Source organism: Anopheles moucheti, chromosome 3 (assembly GCF_943734755.1).
Source record: "Anopheles moucheti chromosome 3, idAnoMoucSN_F20_07, whole genome shotgun sequence".
Taxonomy (NCBI): domain Eukaryota; kingdom Metazoa; phylum Arthropoda; class Insecta; order Diptera; family Culicidae; genus Anopheles; species Anopheles moucheti.
In genome coordinates this window covers 76,418,872-76,444,398 of record NC_069141.1, presented here as the reverse complement: position 1 = coordinate 76,444,398, position 25,527 = coordinate 76,418,872, and the positions used below count along the sequence as shown (strand labels likewise).

Sequence of the window (25,527 nt, the reverse complement as noted above, 5' to 3'; positions counted from 1 at the left end):
ATCCCAAAAGCGTGCTTGTTTTTATGCACATCTCTATTCTGCATGAAGCTGTAGTCTCAGCATATTTTATTAATTTTTCGGCGTACAGCAGTGATGGTTTGTTTTATTTAGCTTTTCAAGATAAGTCAATTTTTTATTTTAATGATGACTATATTGTGAGCAATTTGATTTAATTCGTTTAAATTAACTGATTTATTTTAAGGTTCTGTAAAATTGTAACTCCGGCAATCCCCATTTAGGAAGGATTGCCTTGTCGTCAAACAACTGAAAACAAATTACATACCATTATCTTACTTTATTATTCGAATCATCTAAGTATTTTATGTTTTGTGTTAAATTTTATAATGAAAAATCAGAATTTCTTATTATGAATTCAAACAATTCCTGATTTAACGATTATTTGCATGCCCACTGTGAGATACCTGTGTGCTGAAGCGTTCTGTGAAAACGCTCGCTGTCAAATGGTGCTTCAGCGCGTGACACAGTGTGACGAAGACAGTTTTCCGAGCAACTGTATCGTACGGGTTCAGTTTTCCTAAGCACGCCTTGGCCTGCACAAGTCGTCACAGTTTTCGCACGGTGTACGAGCAAGTTAACTGAGTGAAAAAGTGTTTAGCTGCATCTTCAAGTTGCCGGGTGAAGAGCTGTTTGTTGGGTTAGTTCCATTTCCTTTTACATTCCTTCCCCATTTAAGTCCTACGGTATGCGTCGCTTGGCGCACATATCGTCTGCGGCTACCAGGCTACGCATGCTATGAAATAAATGTTTTTTAGTTGAACATGGCGCTCCTATTTGACCAGTGCATTCCAGAGCCTGATGGAAGCAGTTAGAGAGGCTACATTCTACCCCGATGCACATATCGTATAGGAATCGTGCATAGGCGAACAAACAGATAGCATCTCTATAGGTTAAATCTTAACCATTTGTAGAAAAGGTGTGCTGAATTGTCACTATTTTTGCGCTATATATGATTGTGTATTGTGTGGGTTGAGAAGCTATAGCAGCTAATGCGGTCTGATTCTTTTTGTTGCGTGCGTTTCCAGCCTCGGTTTGTTCATTGGCAGGGTGTGCAGCTGCGTGTGAGTAAGCGCCACGCGTGTATAGGAACAGTGGAGCGTGCGTGTGTGTGTGTGTGTGCCTTGTGTGAGTGATTGGTGTGAGAAGAAGCGAGTCGAAAGAAAGCAGCAGAAGAGGCGAAAAGCAAAGGTACTTCTGCGCCCGAAGAGTGAAGAGTTTTGTAGAAACGTTGCGTTGTGAAAAGTGTGGTCGACCAGAAGGCGAACAAAATGTGGGTTCCTTTCAATGAACTGCAACGTTCGCAAAATATCTATTAAACATGTGTAGTATTTACGACTAAAGTGCAAAGACTTAGTGAACTTAGTGTTACTTTAGCGGAAGTGAAACGTAACGCTGATTGAAGAATTATTTGCTCACTTTGCACCATCAACAAGCATTGCCAAAATATTACGGGAAAAACCTGCGTGCGGTAAACTTTTTCATCTGTAAATTGCGTACGTCAAGCCTTGCCCCGGAACTACACTCGCTTAGTTATTGGTTAGGATAACATAAAAGTAGAAAGAAACATAGCGGAAGAGAGAGAAAGTTCCAGTGCTGTATCACAGCTACTTTCTACTAATAATCAAAGCAGGTTTAACGTTTTCATCCCTGTGTGATATTAGGACAGCCTTATTTTAGTTAAATCTAAACAGGCAAAGTTTGGCTGCGCTTGTGTCGTGCTATTTGACAAATCCAAAAACATGTGGCATTAAAACTATCCGCAGGAAAGAGAATCTTTTTCACATTCCTATGTGGTTCGTCTGGTTCATTTTGTCATTTTAATAACAACACACATAGGGGCGTTCATCTTTCTAGGTTGGAAATGAGTATGCAGTGATTTTTTTGTATAAAAATGTCAGTTGTGCGTTTTCCCTGTTGGCGAGTTGTCGGTTGTGCGGCCGGGAAAGTGTGAACAAATTCTGGTATGATTCATCATCGGCATTTTGTCGGATTGGGGCGTAAGATGGCAACACACAACCATAGCAAGCGTTGAATGCATATTCCGCATGCACGGCTATGTGGGTAGTAGTGTGGTGAGGTGTTGTAGCAGCATGCTACTACGGCGGTTAAACTGTGTGTGTGTGTGTGTGTGTGTGCGGGGACTGTGACAGATACTCACATATGTACGTACCAGCCAGGCCGATATTTGTTTCGGACGATTGAAACGTTTATTTCCATTCTGTGGGGTCTGTATATAGAATTTGTCAGTTTTCCTTCTGGTCTAAACTATATTAAAGTGAATTCCAGATGTTAATAGATAATTATATGAACGTTCTTCTTTTTGTTGTAGGTTATGTCTGTCGAACTGGCTAAGTTAGGCATGTCCGAGAATGGGTTACTAGATTTATTTTTACCACGTTAACCGGGTAGTCACAGCTCTTCGTACACGAGTATAATATTCCGGACCGGATTTTTGCCGGAACCGGCACCGCATTAATACTACAACTACTTTCAATGCGGTCTTGGCTTGCCGCAGGAGCCTCTCTAAACCACACACGGTCGAGTGCCGTCTTTTGCCAACGCCATATCTCCGGCCTTTCTGGTGGACGCATTTACATCATCACTCCATAGGGATATTGGACTAGAAATGGACTTTTCTGGCTGGGCTGTCCGGTGTCATTCTTATTGTATGACTATTACCATAGCCTGTGCTCGAGTTTGACTCGCTATGTTCGTCGTACAACTCGTAGAGCTCTCCTTTGCAGTGGCTCCTTCATTGTCCTTCCACTTTTACGGGTTGTTCTTGGTAAAATGATTTGCGAGCTGCATTGAATCATACTTTGTCTGACCGATTCCATTTGCGGCTTTGTCCTACTAATTTATCACTATCGTCCATTCACCGTAATACTATTTATAGTAGAAGCGTGTAGGATGCAGCGATAACACACTCATGGCATGACTAACTTCTCCACCTAGCAATGTTTACAGATGCACTCTTTTTATCGGGTACCAAGAAAATCTGTATTACAAATATTTCAAACGCTTGGTGTACTTGAAATAACATTATCGACGTTTATAAACCAATCCTATTGGAAAGCTCAATCAACATCCGCATTCTAATCTCAATTCCCTCACGGTAACGCTTTCGAAACGCATGCCAAGGTTACAAATCAACAACTATCATCGAAATTGATTTCGGAAGCATTGGAAGTTTTGGTCCGCGTACAGAAAATAAACCTCTTCTGTGTGTGCATATGCACTACTTCCATCAACACGCAAAAACACGAATATGTTTTCCACACGATATGATCTAAGGTAGGAGAGCGAAGGGCTGTAAAACAAATCTATTTAAGCTCATTTCGTTTCGAAGTGGAATGATTGCGTTGAAAAAAAATACCGTTTGAAATCTAAAGCTGGAATTAATCAGATTGCTCCCATCGATTTGAGTGTTCGATCTTCACCGAGCAATTTTACGCTTTTTTCTCTCTCATTTCCATCTTATGATTGAAATGATTTCTGTTTGAGAGAGTGCAGATAAGTTTGATTATTCGTCGACACTTCTTTAACGCCTTTAAATGCCATTTTACGAGTTCTTTTTATTGATGGATATTTTGCAATAACAGTTAGATTATGCTTATTTGTTTGTTTAGACAGATTATACTGTACTTGTTTATTATGTGTGAACTTCGGTTTTCAACTATGATAATACTGTTTAAACTAGAAAAATAATGTGATTTAAAGGCGTCAAAACGACTTGTCCACTAATTCTACTTTAACATTACTATTTGCGGATGAACCAGGTCTTAACTCAAGTGTATGATGTACTTAAACAGACGTCCCGCACAGTACAGTACCTTTTACTTGTGGTCAATTGTTTAGTGATAATTTGGCTAATTAATTCTATTGTGTTGTCACTGACCGTATTACTATTTAGGAAGCAACCCCAACGAAGCGGAAGCACTGTCCAGAATAGGGGAACCCACATTGCGGTGGGGGTCGCACTTATATGAAATGTTGATGAACAACCAGAATGTACGTCTACCATGTCCGCATAATTTGTTGGATAAGTACAGTTTGTGCTTATTGTGAGTTCCCAAAATCCCTCATATGCCTGACGATTGGGAATTTGGGTTTTGAATTCCTACTACCCTAACGCGATTGTTCCTCGATTGATTTCTTACAACCCACGAAAAAAAGACTCCCAGCCAGATTCTACAAGTCACGTTTGAAGAAGAACGGTACGCTACAAACCAGGTTTCCCTAATTATCCAAAACAGTACGGGATATCTGCTTCTCCAGATCGGAATGAACGAAAGCGGCGCAGTGCACAGCGACTTTCCTGGTGCAGTAATGATTTCGGTTTAAATTTAGACCAGAAAAGCCAGGATCCCAGACGCCTCGTTGTCGGTCTAACTCTTCCCGTTCCCCGGAAGATGCCCGGCCTCCATATGGTACGGCGGCCCCTTGGTGCCGCATTTGGTTTCGACTTTGGATGATAGACAATCTCCCCTCGTATACACCGTTAGTGCGGTGGCCGCAACCGCAGCAACAGCAACAGCAGCACCAGCACCAGCGCACACTGGCAAAAGAACGGGATGCGAATGCCGCTATTTTGGCAATCGATGTTGGAGTGTAACCATGTACACTTTCGCGAGCCAGTGTAGTCGACAGACAGAGGAACACACCGCGTATGGTCGATGATGATGATGATGTATGTTGGTGAAAATTTGTCGGTTTCATGTAGAGGTTTCACTTCATTATGGCGTACACGTGTATTCGGCACGTATTGTTATTTGTGCATATATTTGCTTCCGTCGAAACAATCACGGATTAATGTGTGAAACATGGTTACATAGGGTTTTTAACCGGAAACTTTAAACTTCAAGACATGAATGTTTTATCAATCTTCATTTATGCGAGGTAATCCTAGTGAATTCAGCTTCCTGAATTTTCCTTACTTGCTCTGAAGGAACTGCTGGTGCTGAGCTACCGCCGGACCGGCAACTAAGGGAAATGAATCCTTTCTTCCCTGCACACCTCACCTCAACGCTAATTGAAAATGATATACAATTGAATAAGAGAAAATATTATTAAGTGTTGTATTTTACCCGGCCGTGTGAGATAACCCTGTCTTTTGACTTGAACTTTAGCGAAGGGGAAAACTTGATTTTGTAAGGAGTCCGCTAGTGCGAGACGTGCACGAAGTGGAAATCATATTACGATAAGAAGTAACGCTGAAAAGCAAAAAAAAACTATAAATAAAATTTAATAACATTGAATCAATCACATTCGGCAGCACACTGACCGGAGAAGAAAACCCGCTGTACCGTTTTTATAGGTGGAAAGTTTAATTTTTTGCTCTGTGTTGGAAATTGTTTTCTTTGTGTACATGAGTTTTTATTTGTTTGTAAACCATACAAAACCATATGTAGGGGTGATTGTTGGATGTATCACGTTTTAAACTTTCCGTGTGTAAAGTGCATACACATAGTTGTATAATACACCTGAAGTAAAAAAAAAAACATTTATAATTGTTTGCAATTTTACTTTTTGCAGCGATGCTTTACCTCTCTGGCACTCCAATCTGTGGCGGAAACCTTTACTGGCTTACCTGGCATATTTAGAGTAGGTCAACCGGAACAATCCGTTTACGGGTGGATTCGTTTAAAAAGGCGCAACAAAAATTGAGCAGGCGGTTAAAACAGGTTGATGTAACAAAACTGTATTTGCCACCCAATTATCGTTGTGTTACCGGGCATTGTTGCGCGTTGCAGTATGGAATCATTTCTAATTTGGCGAATTTTGGTAGACCTTTTGAGATTGATTTGTATACCGGTTTTTTTTTCTGTTGTGATTTTTTATTGTAAAATGGTTAAACAAAACGCAAAACTGCTGCTCCATTGCGTGTGTGGGATGCATTTGGGTGGATGCATCCGAATGTAGCAATCATATGACTCAATAGAGAAACCGGTACCATTTCCTGTTGGGCTTGGCGTAAAGCACTAACCTGATGTGCCTGACGAAATAAGGAAGGGTTGACTGACTGTGTATGAGGAGTGTTACCTCCTACCAGTTGCAGTAAATTGCATCAATATGGAAATGTCTGTATTGGGTGCATATGCTTTATGTTGATCTCATAATGCTTTTATTCCGTACCAAGCGTCTGTTTTATTTAAAACAAGTGAAATCCAAACTCTTTATCATTGCACAAGCTTTAATACGTTTACAAAATCATTTTGGGCTTGCTGGGCGAGATGATTACAACAAGCGTTTCGCATATGGGAGCGGTTCTTTTATATCATTTAAAGGTGGGAGTGTCTCTCGTTGCTATAGAAACAACATACGTATCGTATCGTACGTAAATTAATGTCATGGAACATTTGGTTGATTGCATACGCCGCTGTCATACCTGTTCGAATGCATGCTAAATATGGCAAAACCGCGATGATATGACGTTTTCCTTCGGCACATCGGCGCTTAACTCGTCGATCGACACTCATCGATTGGTGCTGCTACTATAATGGGAGGGTGTGCTTCTCAGTAGCTCATATAATTTATCTTTTTTCGCGATTTTTGGAAAGAATTCCTATTAGAAATATTGCATTTCTAATAGTTTTACGAAAAATTATGCACATTAAAGAGTGTTTTAACGTTTTTAAGGACACATACATACAAACTAGGCGTTTACACAGGCTTTACTAGTCAATTGAGTCACCTGTTGAACGTTAAAAGTCAATCGATTTGTAGGTTTTAGAGTAATTTAACTAATACGAATGCGATTATGGAATAATATCTTTGAACGTTTAGTCTCTGAGCTGTAACTCTTTCATTTCCATACTACCAGATATTCCTGAGTTCTAGATATTCGAGAAAGTTCAATAAGAGACGCATTAGAATATCTTTGATGAATTTCATTCACGCATAGTAATATATGCGTATAAATATTACGATTTGTGAAGTTACTTACAAGGTTAACTTGAAGTCGATATTGATCATGATGGCCATACCTTAGTATTTATCTTTGGAATGTAGAAAGTTTCAAACAATTACATGAGATATGCAATCGTCCAGGAAATGTTTACTTGAATCGTGAATGAATTAAATCGTAAAATGAAAGGATCGCTTACTTGTAGAAATAGGAGTGTCCTGCTTGTGTACGTATGCAAGAAACAAAAGGCAAAAGGCATGAAAGCAAACCGTTGATCGTGTTCCGTAGGTTGTGAAGTTTGGTGCTCAGTTTGAGTTGATGTATGATGATACTGACTAATAGCTAAGAAATGATTTGCATGGGACTCCTTCAAGTGGGGCTAATTTCGTTTATTTACGATCTTATCTGCCATTACTGTCGAGTGATCTGCAGCCGGGTTGAATGGAAATGTCAAACATTTCGTCAACGGTGAAACGATACGATTCATCTGCTTCGATAATATTTGTTGTTATATGTTGTCTAAGACTAGGTCGGAGGAAATCAAATACAAAAAAAAAAAACACTTGAAACTCATTGTTCGATCAACAACCTGACATGTCCATACCGCTGGCAGGTGAAAGCAAAGTGTGCACAGATCGGCACAGCAATTGGTTAAATAGTATCACACCCGCTCCAAGGCACCGGCTTTAGAGGTCCGGAAAGGTAGATGAAGAAAAAAAAAAGCGAAAGGCTAGTGAATGCCAATAGGATCAGTCAGCCTCCGCAGTCGTAAATATTTATTTCAAATAACTTATTCCTTTTCCGACACACTCGCCACACCGGCCGCGTCACACCGTCAACGAGTGTGGACGAGTGTGTAAAGATCTTTGCTTTCGCTACCACTCACTCAAACCCTCTGCTTTTGAAGCAAACCGGATTAGCACGGTGTAAAGAACGAAATTTGTTTTGGACAAGCGGGCGGGTACGTGTGAAGATGTTCGTTTGCACCGAAACTGGTCGATAAACGCGGCCGGATTGATGGAATTGACGTTTGCGGATGCTTCATATCCGCCTTTAGAATTTTCGTAAAAATGTGGCGGCTCACAACCGAATGGCTTAAAAAAGTAAACAGGTTAACCTGAGATCGAGAATAAGGACCCAACCGATGAACCAGTTTCCAAATGTTTATTGTAAAACAAAACGATTGAATAACTATTCTATGAAAGTAGATAATTTCATTATATAGTATAAAGTATAAAAGTATAAAAACATCGTTTTTCTGTTTGTCTCTGTGCTCGAAGAGTTTTCTCAGCTTTATTGAGAGTACACGGCGGAAGTATTGTGCTCTAAATTCATGTCTCGTTGTGCATGGGTAGACGCGCCAATAGCATGCGGTTTCAACACACGCAGAACGATAGAGGTGTGTGCAGCAGGTTCTTTATTTTTGCATTCCTTTAGATCGCATTGCGTCGCACTAAAAATGTCAAGAGCAAATGTAGAACATGCTTCCAAACGCTCTACCCCTTGCTCGACTAAGCCGAGGCACGAGATAAAATAAATGCTAGTTCTACGGCCGGCCGGCACATGAATTCTTGGTTCCATCAGTGCTCGGTGAGGATCGTCTAATTTCGTACCTTGCAGTTTAAGGATTGATATCAGAGGAAAACAAACTATTTTTGTTTAGTATTTCTATTCGTGATTAGAATGAAATGAATCAAACATCTTTTTGTTCTCGCTTTCTTTATAAAAATTAGCTTTTAGTTAGTCTTTCAGTTAAATAAAATATTTGCATGATTCATGATGATGATCATGGGTGCTCATTATTACCTATTACCGAGGATCATCAGCGAAATGAAATTGTACCATACTAATCTTAATGTTTTTTACCACCTTTCTGTTTCATTTTAGAACCGTACACAACAATTGATTAAACATGGCCGTCAACGTATACTCGACCAACGTTACGACAGACAACCTCTCGCGGCATGATATGCTGTCGTGGGTAAACGATTGTCTGCGATCGCAGTTCACCAAGATCGAGGAGCTGTGCACGGGAGCCGCCTATTGCCAGTACATGGATATGCTATTTCCCGGTTCCGTACCAATGAAGCGTGTGAAATTTCGCACTAATCTCGAGCACGAATACATCCAAAATTTCAAAATCCTGCAGGCTGCTTTCAAGAAGATGAATGTCGATAAGGTATGAGCGTTTGGTGTCATTTTAATCACAAAAAAGCATTTTGTGTTAGTTAGTAAAACCTGGGGATCGAAGATAAGATATTGTTTATTTTGTTAAGGAAAAATTATTAATTGTTTACAGCTCAGGGTGGAATGTCGTATGTGTCCGACGATGAAAAATCGAGATTGTTTAAGTTTTGCGCACCAATGTTGTGACGCATTCTTTTTTTGTTCTAGTACGTGACCATCGTATGTTTGCGATTAATGTATCACAAGAAATGTGTGCATTCAATAATTAGGTTGAACAATTGGGTACGGTGCCATTGAATGCATCAACAAAATCATGTTGCACGCAGACTAAAGCAGCAGCTAGTGCGCGTTGGGTGTTGAAAAATTGATAAGCGTGGTGGTACTTAGTTTGGCCGATTTTAGTATGACTAAAAACGGTCGAAGACAATCGAACAACAATGATGCGACAGAACAAATCTTTCGGGAACCAGTGTGTGTATCTCTCATACTCTCATCTATTCCATTCCATTCCCTCATTTCCTCCTTCCCGTTGCAAACTAGGTCATCCCGGTGGACAAGCTGATCAAGGGTCGTTTTCAGGATAATTTCGAGTTTTTACAGTGGTTCAAAAAATTCTTCGATGCAAACTACGACGGCCGAGATTACGACGCGCTGGAGGCGCGCGGCGGCATCATGCTTGGCCAGGGAGCGATACAGAACGAGCTCGGTGTTGGTGAACTGCCGACCACTCGAATTCACAGCCGGCCAACAGCTTCCGCGAATCGCGGGTCGATCGGTACAGTAGCATATATCAGCACAAACATGATTTTTTTTAAACTGAAAATCCTACCAGTGGACCAAAAAGCAAAAAACGAAAACAAATCCATCCCCATTCCTCCTTGTTTGTCCTAAATTCTCATCAAACAAAAACTTTCTCTGCTCCAAAATGTTGTTCATTCGTTTTCGATCATTAGTTGTGGTCAGTTCATTTCTATGTTACTGACTCATTGCGTTGCGTTCCTTACTGACTGACCAGTGTACACGTTTGTATCGATAAAGAAGCAGGACTCTACGGTGCAAACAAATAGTTATTGCATAAAAAACTGTTAGCATTGCCTTAGATTGAACGAATATTAGCAATTTGATGAACACACGTGGAATCATATAGACAAATTAAATTAATGATTCTTTGAAAAGAGTCGTTCAGGCGAATCTCCAGTCATTTGAACTATGAGTTGACTCTTAAAAGCTTCATGAATCTTCGGAAATATGCTTTAGGTTTCAAAGATTTATGAATCTTCATAACAGAGATTCTGTATCATTCGTCTGAATTAGATTCAACCAATACAAATTTGACGGGAATGTTGTATAATAGTTATGTTCGTTCAACAAATGGTTTGCTGACCAGTGGTTAGCGATTATTTCAGTACAGTTTGCACACAATTCACGCGAGGGAAAGAGGAGATGATACATATTAGGATTAATAATTATCAAATGCTTTGATTGAATGTACATTTACAAAAACGGCGAAACAAATCCAAATATCTTCGCTACAGGTATGAGTGGTTTATGTGTGAAAATTATGATATGATTTGTTCGAGCGTTTTAGGCAGGGGATTACGAGCTTATTCAATCAGGCACTGATGTGTACCATATATGGCGTTTTCAGCATAAGACATTTCAGAAATTCGGGGCGTGCCTGCACATTGGGTCTGCTGTATATGCCTTAAGGCCGGGTGATGTGAAGTCATTTGTTGCACAGGAATTGTGTTTTGTTGGTTTCCCTCGATTTGATTGCTTTATAGTTTTGTTTAATTTCAACATCCGTTATGCATTGTTTTACTTCTTTTAAGTGGTGGCAGGTTAATCAATTTATCGTAATTTCATCATGCTCTAATATAATTTCTTTTCTTTTTTTCATTTTTAGATAATTCCAATCGATAAACTAATTAAGGGTCGCTTCCAAGATAACTTTGAATTTTTGCAATGGTTCAAAAAATTCTTCGACGCAAACTATGACGGTAGAGAGTATGATGCTTTACTAGCGCGCGATAACCTACCGATGGGTTTGGGTTCCGGTGCGGGTGCACCGAAAGGTAACGGCGTTTCGGCCGTTGCTCCGCCACGTAAAATGGCAATCGGCACTACCGCACCACGTGATAGAATCAAACCGAGTACGTTGCCTTCCATCTACTACTACTACTTCTTACACACATATACTTCAACTTACGCTCTCAAGCATCGTCCAATTCCGTTTAATTATACTCACTCTCCATTTCAATCCGCTAGCAATAATACTAATAATATGCAACCCCCGTATACTGTCAGTAATTTGTTGGTGCCTAATGCAATGCTCACAAGTCGTAACTCTGTCACACTGGACCTCACTGTCTACCCTCACATGCGAGCTTATATGGTGGCGCGCCTGTACGATGTGCAATTTTATTAAATGTCCTGTGGTGCTAATTGCTTTTACCATCCCATCAATGTTGGACTAAACTAATATAAAGTAACTTGTTTTTCCTTGGCTTTGGCAGTAGACAGCATTAAGTAAGCATCAACATTCATGATCGCAATTGAGTACAAATACTACTTTTCAATACTGGACTAGTAATGTTGAAAATAGAACGAATTTACTGTTGTATTACAGAAAAAAGGTTGCATTTGCTAAATGAATTTGCCAGTAAATAATGCATAAAGTGCAATTTTTTCTTATGTGAAATCATAACGAATTCTGCCTAGAATTGGTTTGAAAACTTTATGATATATCGATTTATAGTGCATGAATACAAAAAAGACATGTTAAAAATTATATCTTTGAAACCGAAACTGAAAGTCTCTATGTGCATGTCGAATTTTATACGTTGAGCTTTTGAAACATTTTGCCCATGATAATTGTAATGCTAAACTATGGAAAAGCATGATAGGATAATAAGAGGAATGTATTGTGTCCTAATAATTTTTGTTATGCAATCGAGCTTTTCTTTGTATTATTTAGCTTCAATTAGAAGCTGAAAATGTACATACATTTAAAAATCTTGTAAATTGTAAAATAATGATGTAAATAGCGTTAGTTATTCTTAATATTAGAATATTAAGTGATTTCGTGCACATGAAATAGAATTTCGTTTTTGTTTTTATAAAATCACATCTGTACATAATTTTTCGTTGTAACTTAACACACAAAACGTAAATAATAATGGTTTTGGGAGGCACTAAATCTTTAATCGCAAAACTCTTTACTGAACTAAACATATAAATATTTATGCATTGTATTTTGCAGCATACTATATGTTTCAATTCTTTAGGCAGTCTTATAATTATAAAAAAAGTATATAAAGTAAACTTTAAACAGAATCCTCTTTCTTTCCCGTGATATATTTATTATACATCAAGCAAAGCGTGAAGTACACAATGTGTAACACTGGAGAACGATTTTGTTGTAACTTCACGTGGCAGTATTATATTTGTTTAATATTTTTTTCTTCCTGTATCACTGTGCATATTGGAGTAGAGTAGTTTTCTGAAAGCTATGGACACACAAACACACACTTTTCATCACCTTTTTTAATAGTAGTGCAATATATTGATTGTATTTTTTTCTTTTTCCTTTTATTTCTGCTTCTTATCTTTCAAACGTTGTCTAATGCTCGACTCTTCCCACCGAATTCACTGACGACTAATTGACATCCACTTCACACATGTATTACACACTCACAATGCCCCCGTATGTCCTCGTTTTATGATTTTAATGTGAAATGTCCCTCAACCGGTTGACGTTAATCCTGTTACATGTCCTTATAACAATATGGTATACATTGGACGGAATATCCTGCATGTTATCGCATAATGCACTACTGACAAAATCCACCATAATTCTCCCTGTAATCCGTGTATCGGGGTGACCCATCATGTAATGCGCTACCCATGATCGCGTTTCCTTTGACCAACACACGTAAACATATCTAACGTTGTCCAGTGTCCAAAGTTGCACCCACCCGACAGATGGTGCAGAGTCCGCCGAGCCGGATCGGAGGTGCCGTCAATGTAAATACGAGCAAATCGTCCTCCCAGAACAGTGTGACGAATCAGCAGATCGAGGAGCTTACCGCACAAATGAACGATATGAGACTAAACTTTGAAGGTCTGGAAAAGGAGCGCGATTTCTATTTCAGCAAATTGAGGGATATCGAAATTCTGTAAGTCTTTACCACCTGCTGGTTCCCATCATAGATGGAAGTGAATGTGATTTTTGTAAATTTTGTTTACTCTCTTTCCAGCTGTCAAGATGATGAACAAAGCCAGAGTCCTTTCGTCCAGAAAATTCTAGAGATCCTTTACGCGACGGAGGTATTTTGGCATTTAAAACATTTTCTAAGCTAATTTTTGGTCTAATGGTTTTCTAACACTTGTGTCTCTTTTTTGGTTTAGGATGGTTTTGCGCCACCGGATGAAATACCGCCTGAAGAAGAGGAATACTAAACTAAGCCCAGGGCGCGCATCGCATCGTGGCCGCTTTGTCGAATCACATGGCTCTTGTCGGGGAGGAAAAGATGATTGCTTTCGCTGTGTAATTTATTTGCGCGCTTTAGTGATCAATCTATATCGGAAGCAAAGCGTAGAGACGGAACAGAGATGATCGTAGAGAAATAAGAACGAACGAATGAAAATAGCATACAGATGCAGTGCTGTGCGGGGCATCCCAAAGGAATACGAAGGATGGCAAGGAGAGAAGCCGCCGCGCGTAATTACGATGTTGTGTTTAGAGAAACATGATTTCTGCGCACTTTACGTGAAATAAGTTGGTAACGGTAAATTATTAAAAAAAACACATTTAATCTACTTCACACATCCACACACTCGTGCGCGTTTTGTTGGAAGCAATAGATATTTAATCGCGCTGAAAGCGTAAGTATGCGTTTCAAGATCGGGATATTTAGCTCAGCGATTGTTGCACGCGAACGTAGAAACAAGATTACAACGAGTGTATAAAAAGCAGAACGGATGGTTGAAATCGGGGATTGATGAGATATAAAAGACATTGAAAGTTGCTCACTCTGAGTCACACGCATATTACTTCCTGTCGATTTTCCTTCGTTGGCCAAACTTGTGAAACTTGTGTATCTCCCCCTCTCTTTTGTGTACCATGTAACTTTGAAACGTGAAACAACCCATCAATTTAGCGCGCTCTTCGTAAAACAAATTATTTCCCCATTTCAAACGTGACTAACTCTAATTGACGTAAAAGAATCCCTAAAAATATAATCTTTAATTATTAAAACTAAATGAGATGGAAGAACGATGTTTTGCTGAGGACTTTAATGCACGATTGAACGGCATATATAATATACATGGGCTCCGCGGCAGTATCATGTAAAGAAGTAAGATTAATATTTGGAAGACAATGAACATTAGCAGCAACATTGGTGGCAATCCCCATAAATTTGCCAATAAATTGTAGTAAGTGGTGCTGCAAACTAATTCGAATACTATTTTTATACATTAACGCGCTCCCGCCGCACTCTTTTGTCATCAGTTTTGAGTTGAAATATAAATGGTAATGCTGCACTGTTATGACACTTTATTTGCAACCGTTTTGTGTAGGTGGGTATGATGTGGCAAACAATTCGCATGTGCGTGCCTGTATTTTTTTCGATTCAATCATTAAAGTATCGCCACTATCCCAGTATATGAGATTATGGAAGCATCTTCGGGAACGTTATGGTGTGTGGTCGCTTTTCGTAAGGTGAAGAAACAGGTTTAACTAACGAAAAACAAAGAGATAAACGAAGAAGGCAAGCAAAGGTGAATCATAATTGTAGAAAACGATTACTATTTTATAGGTATAATAGCTCAAAGGCTTTCCTGTTACATAGCTAACAAAGCAAAAGTACGGATGTATAGAGGCGAATGTAGCTTCCCAGCTCAAAGTCACTATAAAATTAACAAACAACAAGAACGGACGAATGGAACAAAGTATAAACCAACAAGTAATGTGATTTGTGCAGCAACACACACACCCCCGTAATCGTTGGAACGTAAATTATACAAATGGGAAGGAGGGACGTTATTATACTCAGAATGATCGTACCGAGGGAGTGTTGATGAAAGCTTTTGAATGGAAAAATACGATTGTTTTCTTTTCATCAAAATGTCGGTTGTATATCATCAGTATAAAACGAGCGAGCATAATAATAATTTATTATTTTTGTATGGCAGCCGCCATCTCGGCTGGTTCGATTTTTCGTTGTGCCCGTATCTCTGACATATTGTTGAGACATGGGCAAGAGACCAATAATAGTCACAGTATAGACGCATTTAAAGATACAAGATGGTAATACAAAACACACTATGTGCGTGTGTTCGCTATATGGCACAGATGGAAGTCAGGCATTGCATTTGCTGTTTTTTTCTTTGTTATTGTTCAATTAAACAATCGTGTATTGTGTTTTCAATCCCGTCTTTTTTCCACAATCCTTGAGTTTGAAATATGAAATAGTGCACACATATGCATGTGTGCCAGTTTTACATAATGTAACACTTGATAACATGCTCTCCAATGCAAACTTTACTCTTTTCTTTCTTTTGTTTTATATTTAAAAATACAGAAAAGAAGCTAAACAAATGAGGATGACAATGGAGTTTAGAGTTGTTTGTTTTTCGCATGATGACAAGTAAATATAAGGCAGTGGAGGATCAATCCCCTTGGAGGCCCAGGGCGGAATTACAGTTGGGGCCTCTAATTTTAAAAACGATGAAGGAGGGGGTTGAGGGCATTGAGGTCCTTGAAATAATCTGCAACCACATTTGTCCAATTTTCCTATGATAGTCCCGGTGCAAGAATCGGTTCCTGTCGCGCGTCGATCGATCGATCCGCAAAACATCTTTCGTACGGATTGTCCTTGAACCATCATTGCGGGCGGATCCTTCATCTCGCTCAAACTTTCCGCCGGCTGATACGAAATTCCATACAAACCATACATACTTTGTTGTAAAGGCAAGAGTGTAATAAAAAAATGAACAAACAAACAACTGAAAATACTAACAGCAATGCAAATTAATTATTGTGTTTCGACTCTTAAATTCGCGATTTTCGTTTCGCAACAAGCACCATCCGAAAGTATTTTTTTATTGATAAAACAATATGTAAGTATAATGGGTGTGTTTTATTTGATAAACGTGGATATTTTCGAAGATTCTGTTTTATGAACTCCATCCTCACCATGTCGATCGTTCCACGCACATTATTTTCGTGTCTTGCGCATGCGTTTAAATCCCCACCAGGCGTTGAAAAAAATGCGTTTCCGAAATTCCATAAAAATTTGCCGTCGTCGTCGGCCGGTACGAAATTCCATACAAAACGGTCTGTTTTCAGATTTTCGACACCAAGAGAGCATCCAAAACAGGAGGTAACATGTATGTCCCTGCAGCGTGCATATAGCTGAACCGCTCTCGCGTGTTATCATTGCCGGTGATAGAAGAGTTTCTCACACGTTGGCTATTATTGCAGGGTTTTGGGGACTATATTGACATGTTCAGCGTGACGTTGTTTGGCTCGTTTGGTATCTCATATAATCGTCTAAAAAAAGCCAGAAATGGTAGGCTTCAATATCCTGAGAATGTCGTGCCGATAAAGAAGAAGGAGTTTGAGTACACTGCATACTTCTCTTGCGTAGTCATGTAACCGGGCCGATATAGCTAGTCAAATAGAAACAAATGTTTTATATAACCAAGGATATATAAAATCCAAGGATATTTTCGATCAAATTGTTTCCTTTTTAATTAGATTTTGTGCTATAAACTAACTCTGCTGCTAAATTTCCAAAACTCGCACAATCGGCACAAATTGTTCACAAGTGATGTGCTGTTTGCGAAGAGTTACCGTGCTATCAGACGGTGGAATTGTCTCGGAGACTTTATTCGGGATTTTTTAAAGTAGCTCATTTCTTCAAAAAAAACTTCGTTTCTCCGAGATATATCTGTGTTTATTTTAGCTTTCAAAACAGTTGTTTGTTTACAAGCCGGTTTGTGTTTTTTTTATTATTTAAAACAGAGTGAATAAGTAAAGTAAGTTTTTATATTAATATTAACTAGCCAGACGTCATTCCCATCATCATCATCATCATTGTCCTCACACCAATGGTATCATTATCATTCCGCAGGATGGTATCCAAAGATCGAAAAATAATATAATAAATAGAATAAATAATAATTTCACGACACATCTTGAAATTATTTGTATTTATGGATGCAACTTGTGTTTATAAACAAATGCCGGCAGAAGAACAGCTAAAATTGAGCTACTTCATATATGCGATGAAAACGGGATGTCGTTTTTTTATATATTTTATATATATATATATTATTTTATATATTTTTATCTCATTTCATATAAATCTTAGGCAAAAAAGTCTCGGAGACAAATGTCACCGTCTGATTGCACGGTAATACATCGACTACCACCGCATACCTACCGCATTATTATTATCAAACTCTTCGCTAGAAAAGTTCGCAAAGAACGATCGCTAGACCAACCGTTTTGCGATTCCTGATACCAAGAGAGCATCCAAAACAAGAGGTAGCATCAATAACTCTGCAGCGTGCATATGCTCATCCGCTCTCACATGTGATCATCGATCGTGAGAGCTGATCTTCTAATACATTAACTACCACCACTATCGCATTTCGCTACTATCCGCTCTCGCTCGCTATCGCTATCGCTATCCTCCGCTCGCTCATCCGCTCTCGCATGTTATCATCGAACGTGATAGCCGATCTTCTAATACATTGACTACCACCATTATCGCATACTATCAAACTCGTGAGAACGATCGCTAGTGCAAGTGAGATAGCTGAAATGGGAAGTATCCTTCATATCGCTCTCAAACTCCCCGCTGACGGATACGGAATTTGTATGAAAAATTGCAAATAAACGAACCGATTTTCGATTCCTGATACCAAGAGAGGATCCAAAACAAGAGGTAACATCAATACCTCTGCAGCGTGCATATGCTCATCCGCTCTCGCATGTTGTCATCGAACGTGATAGCAGATCTTCTAAACGTGCTATCAGACGGTGACAATTGTCTGCGAGACTTTTTAAAGTAGCTCAATTCTGCAAAAAACTACGTCTCTCCGAGATATTTCTGCGCTCATTTTAGCGTTCAAATTATTTGTGTGTTTACAAGCCGGTTAGTGTTTTTTTTATTATTTAAAACAGAATGAAGAAGTAAAGTAAGTTTTTTATATTATTAACTAGCCAGACGCCATTCCCATCATCATCCTCACAGCAATGGTATCATTATCATTCCGCAGGATGGTATTCAGAGATCGAAAAATAATAAATAAATAATAATTTCACGGCACATCTTGAAACTATTTGTATTTATGGATGCAACTTGTGTTTATAAACAATTGTTTATTTTAAATTAAAATGCCGGCAGTCTCGGAGACTTTTTCTCAGAGACAATTGTCACCGTCTGACTGCACGGTTATTCAAAGCGGGAGTCGAAGGAGGATCGTCCTAGGAAGTGGTAGGAAGTGATCTGGCTTAAGAAGTTTGCCATATTTGTAGCAAGCAAGCAGTAGTAAAGAGAAAAGATATTTGATAATAATGTTGTTGCCTAACATGTTTATTCTATATATAAACCATACTACCATTCACGGACAAAGTTTGATGCCAGCAATAGCTGCGAGTATGACCAAAACGAAATGCTTCGCGCGTAATGCATTCCACCATATCTATTTCACTTGCCGGCCGTTTGCTGAACCTCCTCGCACTTGTGCGTTCCATCACAAAACGGTCGGTGTTTAGTATGTTTGCAGTTGCACAGCCAATATGTGCCCGATTTTTCCACCTGAAACCGAATAGGTCTGAGAAAAAGAATACATGAAAATATTAGTTAGTGATGTATTGCAGACTGCTCTGGTTGCCGCATAGCATGTTATACCGCTGCGTGATTTTATACTGCACTAGCTTATGAGTTCCATCGCATAGCGGTTGACCTTTGGAGCGCCCGCATAGACACCAAGAGTAGCGTTTTCCTGGAACAGAAAGATAATGTCAGCTAATGAAGCCAAGTTCCACTGCTTCGGGTTAGGTAATAAACGTCAATGTCGAAAGCGCGTGAGTACCTTCTTCAAGCTCCATCCGGAATGGTTTCTTATCGTAAATTACGCCGTTTGTTTGCTGCTCTTGTGCTGTGTTAAGATGTTCTATAACATTCTTGGGAAATTTCAATTCATTGCCGGTTGTGCTGTAGCAGCGTGTTGCGCAAATTTGCGTTGATCTCTGGAAGGAAACGATGCCAAAGTTTAGCACAAATTCTTAATTCCAAACTCGTTCGCTTTCCTTACGGCCGCATAGAACGGCAAACGGGCTAGAGAAACTTTCGGTAGCAAGTTCATGGCGAACAAATCAAAAGAACACGTCTGCGATGTGGCGAAAAACTGTGCAGCAGCCCGATACAGGATCAAAACATTGAGGTTCCGATGCGCGTGAAAATATTGGGTATACCGATGACAGCGACAGCTGTCACGCACACAAACACACGCTTTGCAACTCCATCTGTCAAAGCGTGTACGTCGTACGGTGGTAGTGGTGTTATTTGCCCGAAGTGGTAATCGCGTAGCGCAAGGTGTGTAGTATCGTTTGGCAAAAATTCCATCCTTTTTCGACGATTTGCGTGTGCCGCCAAGTGGGTTCTTTGCCGCAGTAAAACCAGTCTCTGCCAGCCAGGCCGATCGAATTCAGCGCCGGCGAATCATCCAGCACCAGTAAATCAAAACCCCCCAGCGGGCTACGGTCAATCCCGACTAGGCGCACACACGGCAAGTGAAAAGACCATTGCATTGCAGGCAAAGAAATGGCTGGAACAATCTCGGACATAAAAAAGCTGGACTACGATATCTACAAATATTCGAGCTATTCGTCGTCCTATCTGCCGGAGTAAGTATGAAAATGATCATTCGCAAGTTGGAGCGACTGATGTGGCCGTGGAAGCGCGCCGCCACATGGCGCAGTGAATGGCGCCGGTAGCTCTGTGGCGGGTGAAATGACAAGCAGGGAAAGAGGGGCACGACCAAAAAAAATCATTCTTGCGTTATCGCAAATTTTGATTCTCGTTGGGAAGGCCCAAAGTTTCCGTGTGCTGTGTTTCTGGCGATGGCGCATCAATTTTTGCTGGCACGCTGAAGCTGCCTCCCAGCAGCAGGTGTATTGGTGCACGGATGGGTTTGTTGTGCTTGCGGAGTGTTGTGTGTTGCTTATGGGCAGCGAAAGAAGTGGAAGAAGTGGAAGGATTTGGTGCCGGTGGTGGAAGATTGAAGGTGAACCGCAGTGCATTTGCATTGAAACGAACGGGCGCAGGTTCATTGGCGAAGGGTACAAAAATAGCACGAATGTAGCTGTCTCTTTGCCACCCATCATCATAGTTGGCCGGTTGGTTAATTTCGTAACGGTGCGCTCATTGTTATGCATATTTATTTATCAATCACCGCCCCAAACATACCGGCCACCGGTCGACCGTACCGCTACGCGTGCGTGCTTGTCCCCGATGCACAACAGCACAACGCAGGCACTATCTTTGACCGTTTTCGAGATGCACCATTCACTGTCCAAACAATGGGGTATTGGTTCACTTTCCACAGCGCGCCATGTCATTCCATTCGATTCCATGTTCCTTTCCATTCGAACTTCCCTCAACACTCATCATGCTTGTTTTGTTATTTGCAGAAATATCAGGGAGGACAATCCTTCCAATCAAACGTCTCGCTGGTCCTCGAATACCAACACGCCACCGCAGTACTTGATACTGAAGCTGGACCGGCCCGCGATCGTGACGAAGATCAAGTTTGGAAAGTACGAAAAAACGCATGTCTGCAATCTGCGCAAATTCAAAATACTCGGCGGGCTCGAGGAGGAACGTATGGTGTTGCTGTTTGAAGGGTAAAGATGTACAAAATTGTTGCAAATCGTTCTGCTACACGATGCCCCCCTTTTCTATCTTCATCCAGTGGGCTGCGTAACGATTCCGTACCGGAAACGTTCAACCTAAAGCATCGCACAAACTCCGGCGAACTGTTGCCGATCAAGTTCATCCAGATCGTACCGCTGTTGTCATGGGGTCCAAGTTTCAATTTTTGCATCTGGTACGTGGAGCTGTTGGGCATCGAAGATTCCATGTTTATCCTTTCGAACCTGCGCAAATATAATATGCTGCGCGAGGTGGAGATCGTTCGACTGTTTTTGAAGCATTGCCGCCAGCAAGGGTACGTAAATTCGTTCAGTGCCCTGCAGGAGGAGACGGGCGTAAAGCTGGAAGACGAAAAGATGACCGAACTGCACGAGATGCTTGTAAATAGAGGGGATTTTAAGAAGACTGAAGAGATGCTGATGGAGTTTATTGAAAGTGAGTATTGGGAAACGAGAACGATTGGTTTAGCATTCAATTCTAATCTAGCGAGCTTCCCTTCTTCTTGAACAGACGGCCTAATGGATAACTACCTCGAGAGGCAGGAATACAAACCCCAGTGGAATCTGCAGCTGACACCGGAGAACGAACCACGGCCGGGACGGCGCGGTGGTCATCAGCTGATCATTGATCCGATGACCAGCACGATCTACCTGTACGGTGGATGGGACGGCAATGAGGATCTGAGCGATCTCTGGTCGTACGATGTGAAGGCAAACCGGTGGACGCTGATTCACGAGCGGTCGGAACTGTTGGACGGACCGACACCGCGTGCCTGCCACAAAATGGTGTACGATACGAGAAATTCTCAAATTTTCATGCTCGGTCGCTATCTGGACAGTGCGTCGCGTACGGAGGAAAATATTAATAGTGATTTCTACCTGTACAATACCATCACGAAGACCTGGTTTCTGATTTGTAACGATACGAGCCAGGTTAGCGGACCTCAGCTAGTGTTCGATCATCAGATGTGTATCGATGTGGACAAGCAGACGATCTACGTGTTCGGGGGCCGTATCCTAGAACCGAGGTATGTGTACAATCGATCGCATTGTTTGCAATTTGTTTAATTGCACAGCGTGGTGTTGCATGTGGCAGCTGTTTGTTTTTTTTTTGTTTATTTGCCATCTCACCGCATCGATATTTTGTCTTTTTGGTTGCACCGTTTAATTGTGTTTTAATTTATCTTCCCGTTTCGCTTGCTTCCCCATTCCGTTGCATGTACTTTAACACGGTACAAGTTACAGAGTTTCTTTGTCGTTTAGAAATGAGGAGGAAACGGCTGGCCAGTACCGGTATTCGGGGCTCTTTTCCTACCACATCAGTACCAACACCTGGACGCACATACTAGTTGACTGTGAACATCCGTCTGCATCCAGCCCGTACGTCCAGAGCATCCGCTCGAGAGTAACCCATTCCATGCTATTCCATCACGTAAGTGTAGGGGATTTGTTTTTTTCCAGATGAAATGTGCTTGTTCTATTAGCAGCGAGTAAATGAGTAAATTTTTGGCATATGCTTTGGGTAAGAAAACCGCTGTCAGCAATGTTGCCAAATAATTCATTCAAATCGACTGTATCGATGTGGAACGGTTGCTATAAATATGTTTGGCCACTAGTCAAGTCACGGGAACAAATTGCGAAGCGGTTAACCATGTTCTGTAGCAATATAACATTTAGAATGCGACAAATGCCTAACATAGCGCATGCATTAAATATAAGCGCGGTTTTTAGCTAATTTTCATAGGCAAATTCGTGTCCACCGGATATAGATTATCTGAGATCCATCCTATCTTCTACCAATTCAAGAAAGCCTACAGCTTCTAATAGAAGTATTGCTGCGGATCACTGGACAGCAGACATCACACACCATATGGTGTATGATCTTTCATAAAACAGCTTTCTTTTTCCGAGATAGTGGCATTCGACAGTGAAGATAAAATTCGCCAAGATAGACTCTGTGATAGTTGAATGTCAAGGTAAAGGTAAACCAAGAGCTCACGATTTCCTTTCTGTCGGCGTAAGGTCGCACGATAGAACGTGAATCAGGAAGACTTAGAAAAGTTATCATTTAAGGATCTAAGTCTATTTTTATTTAATGCATACATTATAGGAGATATTAATAGGTGTTGTTGTCTTCTTTGCATAGAAACATCGTAAATTGTACATTTTCGGAGGTCAACGAGGAAAAGACTACATGACAGACTTTCTCAGCTACGATGTTAACACGAATGAGCTGTCGAACATAACGCCGGAGAACAACAATACGGATACGAAAAATGTTCCTCAGTCGGGCTTCACACAACGTGCAACGATCGATTGCGAAAAGGATGAAATTTACGTTTTAACGGTAAACTGGACACTGAATTGCCCTTTTTTTTCAAAAGGTAATTCTATTAATGTTTCCTTGTTTTGGTATAATTTTAGAGTCTTAGCAAGGAAAAGGAGCGACGTGATTTAAACATCAATTCGTTCTGGCTGTTTTCGCTGGCCAAGAAAGAGTGGTGCTGTGTGTACAAGAGCGAACATTCGAACGGGGAAAACTGTTACCAGAAGAGTCAGAACACTTGCCACGAACCGTGCCCACGCTATGCACATCAGATCGTCTACGATAGCACCAACCAGGTTCACTTCCTGTTCGGAGGCAACCCGGGCACGAACTCGAACGTCCGGTTGGATGATTTTTGGGTACTGCGGCTGGAGAAACCAAACCGCGGCAACATACTGCGCTACTGTAAATACCTGTTGCGAAAGCAAGAGTACGAAGAGATCACGAAGAATGATCCGCTTTCGGCTATTCTGTACCTGCAAACGAAACTGTACGACATCATTGACCACAGCGATCCGGTGCAGCTGAAGGAATTTCACAAGCTCGCCTCACTGCTGTTCAAATCCGACACAGTGGACGGGGAAACGGAACCGACCAGTCTGTTGACGTGTGCGGTTGGCACAACCGGTGCGAGTGCACCGGTAGGCGGTGGCAACAAGCACAAACAGCAACGGGGCGATGACGATGGCCACAAAGAGGAGGAAAACCTGGCTAAGGTGATGCGCGTGGAGTCGCCCAAAAGTGTCGAGGAGGCCGACACTTCCAGCATTAGCTCGATGAGTAGTAGCGATTGTTCGAACTCACAAACACAGCCCCCACCGGGCACGGTGGTACCGGCAACCGGTGGCGAAAAGGTTGAAGGAGTTCCACCGGAAGCTAGCACACAAAAAACCAGCCTGGGCCGGGAGCTGGTAGAGGGTGGAAGGTCCGGAACGAATACCAGCGCAACACCTTCCACGTCCCGTTCAACGGGTAGTGGTGTTGGCATGGCACGCAATCGTGCCGTAGATCAACAGTTTGAGATGAAGATACGGCGATGCTTGCTGTTTAATAAACTGGTCGATTTGATGCCCGAAGCATTGTGCCAGCCCAAGAAAAACATTAGCGACTTTGTGCTGCTGTAGTCGTTCTCGTGATTTGTGACAGTCAAATGGTGCTGCTCTTTAAGTAAGCAGAATAGTACGCACCACCAGCAACGCACCGCAGTTGGCAAAGGAAAGTGTATGATAGATTCGGGAGGACACTGCCAGTATGTCTGCATGCCCCATTAACATTCTCCCGTATTATTGCATCGTAATACTGTCGATCATAATAATGTGATATAATAGTAGGTCCTTCGGGTAAAACAATAGGGCGACTTGGGCAGAACACGCAGCTTCTTCATGTCGGGCGTGAAATGAGTAGTGTCTCGGTATGTTTTTTGAAAAAATGCTTTACAATTTCAGTTATATGGCCAAACAGAGTTAAAATTTTGCTTAGACTGAACAGCAATGCTAAATTTATAGCTTTCCCAAAACATAGTCAAACGTTTTAAATTTTATTTGCAACTCTTTTTTTATCAAAGTAACAGTTTACGACCATTAGTCAACTTTTTACAACTTTACTCGGCTCTCGAAAGTGAATGAAGACGGTTTTGTGCAGATGTTCATCGTCAGTGTGGTATTGTTTTGTTTTGTAAAATCGCTCGAAATCGAAAGTTATTACTATTATTATGACGCACGTTATCGTTTGTTTGTATCCTGCGTTTTTTGATTGTGTAAAATAAAACTGACTTGAAATATCAAAGCATAAGGAGTTTATGAATTTCCTTTCACCTTATAGGAACGAATTGTAAGAACAGAACGGTTCTTATTTAGTGAATGATAAGTTCTTCGTGAGTTAGGCCTGTTCTAGATTCTTGTCCAATCCATCCGTCCGTGTCTGATTGTGCCTGTTGGGGGTAGTATGAACAAAACCAGAAATCTGGTGGAAAGAACCTTACCTTTACCAGTTCCTAAATGATATCGGCCGTTCGCTTTTAGGGCGTTCGTTTGTTGAAGTTGAAATCTCCAGAATAAATGCCGTACAACTCGTTGCGCGTTTTGTTTCTGGCAATAAAAAGCATGCTTACCCCGTGTATATGTACTAGCTTTCAAT

At 40.9% G+C, this 25,527-nt stretch overlaps 3 protein-coding genes across 12 annotated transcripts; 2 read left to right on the top strand and 1 right to left on the bottom strand.

Annotated features, from left to right (window-relative positions):
- Nucleotides 1-501: 501 nt before the first annotated feature.
- LOC128301579 (microtubule-associated protein RP/EB family member 1) lies at nt 502-15,720 on the top strand. 6 transcript variants are annotated; one of them, XM_053038138.1, is made up of 6 exons: nt 502-655; nt 8,813-9,104; nt 11,019-11,265; nt 13,080-13,290; nt 13,372-13,441; nt 13,523-15,720. In XM_053038138.1, the coding sequence occupies exons 2-6, from the start codon at nt 8,838-8,840 to the stop codon at nt 13,571-13,573; spliced, it is 846 nt and encodes a 281-aa protein (XP_052894098.1). In that variant the 5' UTR covers nt 502-655; nt 8,813-8,837; the 3' UTR covers nt 13,574-15,720. The 6 variants fall into 6 exon arrangements, with proteins under 6 accessions (XP_052894098.1, XP_052894093.1, XP_052894094.1 ...); XM_053038133.1 differs by having other exon boundaries at nt 13,071-13,290; XM_053038134.1 differs by lacking the exon at nt 502-655 and adding an exon at nt 1,104-1,206 and having other exon boundaries at nt 13,071-13,290.
- Nucleotides 15,721-18,692: 2,972 nt separating this feature from the next.
- LOC128303349 (CDGSH iron-sulfur domain-containing protein 3, mitochondrial) lies at nt 18,693-19,613 on the bottom strand. Its single transcript, XM_053040278.1, has 4 exons — nt 19,448-19,613; nt 19,226-19,382; nt 19,042-19,135; nt 18,693-18,964 (listed from the first exon to the last, which is right to left on the bottom strand). Exons 1-4 carry the CDS (start codon nt 19,496-19,498, stop codon nt 18,838-18,840), a joined length of 429 nt encoding a protein of 142 aa, XP_052896238.1. The 5' UTR covers nt 19,499-19,613; the 3' UTR covers nt 18,693-18,837.
- Nucleotides 19,614-19,728: 115 nt separating this feature from the next.
- On the top strand, nt 19,729-25,171 carry LOC128305775 (muskelin). 5 transcript variants are annotated; one of them, XM_053043376.1, is made up of 8 exons: nt 19,729-20,039; nt 20,826-21,038; nt 21,107-21,501; nt 21,577-21,802; nt 21,866-22,099; nt 22,329-22,497; nt 23,212-23,412; nt 23,490-25,171. In XM_053043376.1, exons 1-8 carry the CDS (start codon nt 19,957-19,959, stop codon nt 24,513-24,515), a joined length of 2,547 nt encoding a protein of 848 aa, XP_052899336.1. In that variant the 5' UTR covers nt 19,729-19,956; the 3' UTR covers nt 24,516-25,171. The 5 variants fall into 5 exon arrangements, with proteins under 5 accessions (XP_052899336.1, XP_052899339.1, XP_052899338.1 ...); XM_053043379.1 differs by having other exon boundaries at nt 21,577-22,093; XM_053043378.1 differs by having other exon boundaries at nt 21,577-22,093; nt 22,311-22,497.
- Nucleotides 25,172-25,527: the final 356 nt, after the last annotated feature.

Bases quoted from the DNA above. Each gene is read 5' to 3' on its own strand.
- LOC128301579 (XM_053038133.1), top strand. From the start codon at position 8,838: ATGGCCGTCAACGTATACTCGACCAACGTTACGACAGACAACCTCTCG. The intron at 11,266-13,070 runs GTACGTTGCCTT...AACGTTGTCCAG, and splicing joins ACGTGATAGAATCAAACCGA to TGTCCAAAGTTGCACCCACC. The intron at 13,291-13,371 runs GTAAGTCTTTAC...CTCTCTTTCCAG, and splicing joins TTGAGGGATATCGAAATTCT to CTGTCAAGATGATGAACAAA.
- LOC128303349 (XM_053040278.1), bottom strand. From the start codon at position 19,498: ATGAACTTGCTACCGAAAGTTTCTCTAGCCCGTTTGCCGTTCTATGCG. The intron at 19,383-19,447 runs GTAAGGAAAGCG...GTTTCCTTCCAG, and splicing joins GTTTGCCGTTCTATGCGGCC to AGATCAACGCAAATTTGCGC. The intron at 18,965-19,041 runs GTATAACATGCT...TCTTTTTCTCAG, and splicing joins CAGTATAAAATCACGCAGCG to ACCTATTCGGTTTCAGGTGG.
- LOC128305775 (XM_053043377.1), top strand. From the start codon at position 19,957: ATGGCTGGAACAATCTCGGACATAAAAAAGCTGGACTACGATATCTAC. The intron at 21,502-21,576 runs GTGAGTATTGGG...CTTCTTGAACAG, and splicing joins GCTGATGGAGTTTATTGAAA to ACGGCCTAATGGATAACTAC. The intron at 23,413-23,489 runs GTAAACTGGACA...GTATAATTTTAG, and splicing joins ATGAAATTTACGTTTTAACG to AGTCTTAGCAAGGAAAAGGA.